Source organism: Vespula pensylvanica, chromosome 7, assembly GCF_014466175.1.
Source record: "Vespula pensylvanica isolate Volc-1 chromosome 7, ASM1446617v1, whole genome shotgun sequence".
Taxonomy (NCBI): Eukaryota; Metazoa; Arthropoda; class Insecta; order Hymenoptera; family Vespidae; genus Vespula; species Vespula pensylvanica.
This window is the reverse complement of record NC_057691.1, coordinates 771,772-775,712: the sequence shown is the minus strand read 5'-3', so window position 1 is coordinate 775,712 and position 3,941 is coordinate 771,772. Positions and strand designations below refer to the sequence as shown.

The window sequence follows — 3,941 nt, the reverse complement described above, 5'->3', positions numbered from 1 at the left end:
CCACTAGTTGACGCTTCGGAGCGCGCAAGGCGAACGGAGAAGAGAAAGAGAGACGAAGATAGATAGATAGATAGGTAGAGAGAGAGAGAGAGAGAGAGAGAGAGAGAGAGAGAGAAGGAGGAAGAAGGAGCGAGAAGGAGAGAGCGAACACGTGGTCGCGCGTCCGGGTGTCCCGTTGCGAAGGTGTGTGCGTGCGTGCGCCCCTTTGGTCGTTGGCTTGTTACGTCCCTGACGCGCACGTGCGTACCTGCATTTCCTCGCGGCCGACGGAGAGGTGCGCACGTGTGAGGGGACAGGAGAGGGGGAGGGGGAGGGAGGCGAGAGAGAAGAACCAACCGATTGCACCACTTCGAAAAGAAACGTCGACGAAATACAGAAGAAGAATAGTCGAGAAAAAGTAGGAACGCCTGAGCTACCATACAATTTTTTATATTCCGAGTTATTTCGAAAGTATCTAGTTCGTTCGTCGTGTCGTTTTAAAACTCGTCAAATGATATCTTCCGTTGACGTTAGATAGAAACTCGTGATAGTTGTAAGAGAAGGAAACTTTGTTTCGGTAGAGGAATAGTAAGAGAAAAAGAAAAGGAGAGAGGGAAAGAGAAAGAGAAAGAAGGAGAGAGAGAGAGAGAGAGAGAGAGAGAGAGAGAGAGAGACAGAGATAGAGACAGAGAAAGCGAGTGTGAGTGAGTGAACACGAGAGAAGGGGGAGCATCGGTGGCGCCATCGACGGCGCGCACGTCCCTGTCGAAGAGAGAGGTGCGTCTGTGACTGACTCCGGTGGTGTTTATTCGCGCTCGGCTCTCCTTCTCGTTCCCTCTCACTCGCACCCCGCGCACGCCATCCTCATCGTTCTCGTCGTCGTACATCGGCGTAATCCTTCGCTTGGTCACGTCACGTCGTCACCGTCGTCATCGTCGTCACTGTCATCGTCGTCGTCGTCGTCGTCGTCGTCGTTGTCGTCGTTGTCGTTGTCGCCGTCGTCGCCGTCGCCGCCGTCGCCGTCATCCTCGTGATCGTCGTCGTCGTCGTCGCTGTCGTCGTTGTGATCGTCGTCGTGATCTTCATGGTCTCTTCGCTATCGTCATCATAATATCGTCGTGTGTGCCGTTGCTCCGCTGCCGCTCTCTCTCGGCACGAGAGAGCGAGCGCGTGTGCGTGTGAGTGTGTGTGCGCGTAGCGCGTCGTGTGCGCGTCGTGTGCGCGTCTGCCACCGCTGTCGCTACTCTCTCTTTCTCTCTCTCTCTCTCTCTTTCTCTCTGTCTGTCTCTATTTCTCTCTCTCTCTCTCTCTGTCTCTGTCTCTGTCTCTGTCTACGCTCGTGTTTTGGCCCGTCGTAAATCCATGAACTTTTTTTTTCTACAGTGCGACGATGAATGAGACTTGAGCGGGATGTCGGGCCTCCGCACGCGTCCCTCGCTCGGTCCGCGTTCGTATAACGGCGCGAGCTCGTGCGGGACGTTCTGAGAGGGGTGAGAGCAACACGAAATAAAGCGCGACCGCGAAGATGCCGGCGACGCGACCGCGACACGGCGGCTCCTCTTTCTATCTTCGAGAATCGAACTATCTTCCGGTAAGTACGCGCGCGAGACCCTGCACGCGATCGAGAATCCCGAGAGAACAGTGATCTGTGTTGTGCGCGAATTAAAAGGGAGCAATCGCACTTCGTTCCCACTCGCGAATCGGTCTCCTTCGACGTATTGGAGGTTAGGTTGCCGGTACATAACCTCAAACGTTCAGAGTTTCGTATTATTCTTAACGTTCTCGCGCGGAATATATCTTACTTCGTACGAGATAATCGGCCTTAATCGATTGCTCGACAACGAGAGCTTTTATTTTCTCACCTTTTTTCGTTCCGACCGTTTTTAATCTCGTGCTGGATTTTACTACGGTGTGTGATCGGTGCTATGGAATGAATCGGTGGAACGTAGGACAATGAAGGCCAATGGGACGAATAATGGTGAGTTTTTGTATCTATTTTATCTTTATTCGTTTTGTTTTAACGTTGTAGCTTGCCTCTTGTGGAGGTTAGGTTGTAGGTTAGATAGGCTGCGTAGGTTGCTTGATGGATACGGAGTCTATGTTGATAAAGTTCTTTGCGTATATTCTGTGTCGTTGTCCTTCTCGATAGCTTTGTATAATGCCAGAGAGCTTAAGAACGTTGTTTCCGTCAAAGAACGTTGTTATACGTAGTGAACTAGTCTTTTGTATGTTACGTCACTTTCATACAATCCTTATTTAGTTGACACGCAATGATTTTAGATTAAAGAGTAGAAAACATTTATGATAATGGAAGTATACAACTTGAGATAAAGTCTTTACTGTACTAAAAATTCAAGATATTCTATAAACTGCATTGTATAATACGCTTGATAGATCAGTGACGCGCTAAGTTTTCTATAAGTACCAAGTACGTCTCTTCATAACAATCAAGTATACATACCTCGCATACAGTTATAATAATATTAAATAAAAATCAACTTAGAATGTTATCAACAAAATAATACTGTAATATGGAATCTTTCTTCCTTGGAATCGCTTTTATCAAGTTTTCTCCTTTCGAGTCAGAAAATATTACACTTACATGTATAATATTTTTTTACCAGGCTGCAGCCGCCTGAACACGCCATTGGCAGCCACCACCACGCTGGAGGATCCAGGGACACCAGCCTCCTGGAAGGGCCCGCCGCCCGGCTCGGAGGCATCACCTTTTACGCCAAATTCTGTTGGTCAAGGTGGAGGTCCGGCATCGGGCCCTTACAATAATACGGGTGGGCCACCTAGTAATGCTGGTTTTCAAGGACCAAGCCCGTTCCCTGGTGGAGCTGGAAGTCCAGCGGGTGCGCCACCGTATCAAGGGCCACCACCTGGTTCGGCAACACCTCAGTATACAGCGTCTCCAGCACCGAGTGGTTCGTCAACGCCTGGTCCTGGACCACAGCCAAACTCCTCCGGATTTCCACCTCCACCTAACAATTCCGGGCCACCCTACAATGGGCCCGGACCTAGTCCATTTGGTTCACCCTCTGGAGGACCGCCTCAGTTCGTCGGTAGACCTGGTTCCTCCGGTCCACCTTTCGTACCTCCAGGAGGTGGCAATCCTCATTTCCCTTCACCTGGTCAACCCTTTGGTGGACCACAGTACGGTATGCCACCTGGAAGTCCTTTCGGACCTGGAGGGCATCCCATGACGGGTCCGATGGGACCTGGACATCCGGCCATGATGGGTCCTGGTGGTCCTGTCGATAGAATGGACCAAGGGTGAGTGTCCATTAATTTACTTTAATATACTTAAATATCGTTACGGTGTATTTTATCATCAGTCATTATTTAGTTTCGCGTGTTTATATTATAGTTAATTTATATATATATATATATATATATATATATATATATATATATAATATACACGGACCACTCTCAGTTATGGATCAAACGTTAATTGAAAATTTTAAGAGAAATACGATGGATATGTTCTCAGCGCAGTTTATATTTAATTGATAAAAAATTATAGTTTGCCCGATCTGATTTTTCTCTCCTCTTTTTTTTTTTTTTTTTATCTTTTTTTCTTTTCCTTCAAATTCTGTGGCATTGTAACGCGATTATGATTCGGGTGGGCAACATGTGGGGAGTGTTATACGAAGTAGCAATTATCGTTCCGGCGGAACGTGCGATAAGAAGATGGTGCATAATGCAACACGATGAAAGTCTCATTGGATAGTGTAATTACTTTGCGAGTGGGACTCTTCGCGAATTTAATTAGTCCTTAACCGGAAGTCTCCCTTCTTCCAAGTTTTAACGTGCTCACGCGAGTCAGAGCCGCTTCCTTCGTCCTTCCGATAGGAGGAGGAAGAGTAAAGGGAGTAGAAAGAGGGAAGTTAAAAGAAGAGAAGAGAGGAAAGGAGAAGGTAGAGAAGGACGAAGGTCGAGGTGCATATCATCGA

The 3,941-nt window shown here is 47.9% G+C and overlaps 1 protein-coding gene across 8 annotated transcripts in view; it reads left to right on the top strand.

Moving 5' to 3' along the window:
- Nucleotides 1–995: 995 nt before the first annotated feature.
- Nucleotides 996–3,941, top strand: part of LOC122630756 (proline-rich protein 2-like) — a 48,001-nt gene continuing 45,055 nt past the window's right edge. For 5 of the 8 annotated variants that reach the window (XM_043815614.1, XM_043815618.1, XM_043815617.1 and 2 more), the window contains exons 1-2: nt 997–1,957; nt 2,604–3,258. In XM_043815614.1, the coding sequence (XP_043671549.1) occupies nt 1,933–1,957; nt 2,604–3,258 (680 nt within the window). In that variant the 5' untranslated portion in view covers nt 997–1,932. Of the gene's footprint in view, nt 1,958–2,603; nt 3,259–3,941 lie in introns of all 8 variants that reach the window. The other 3 variants (XM_043815612.1, XM_043815613.1, XM_043815611.1) reach the window with 1 other exon arrangement.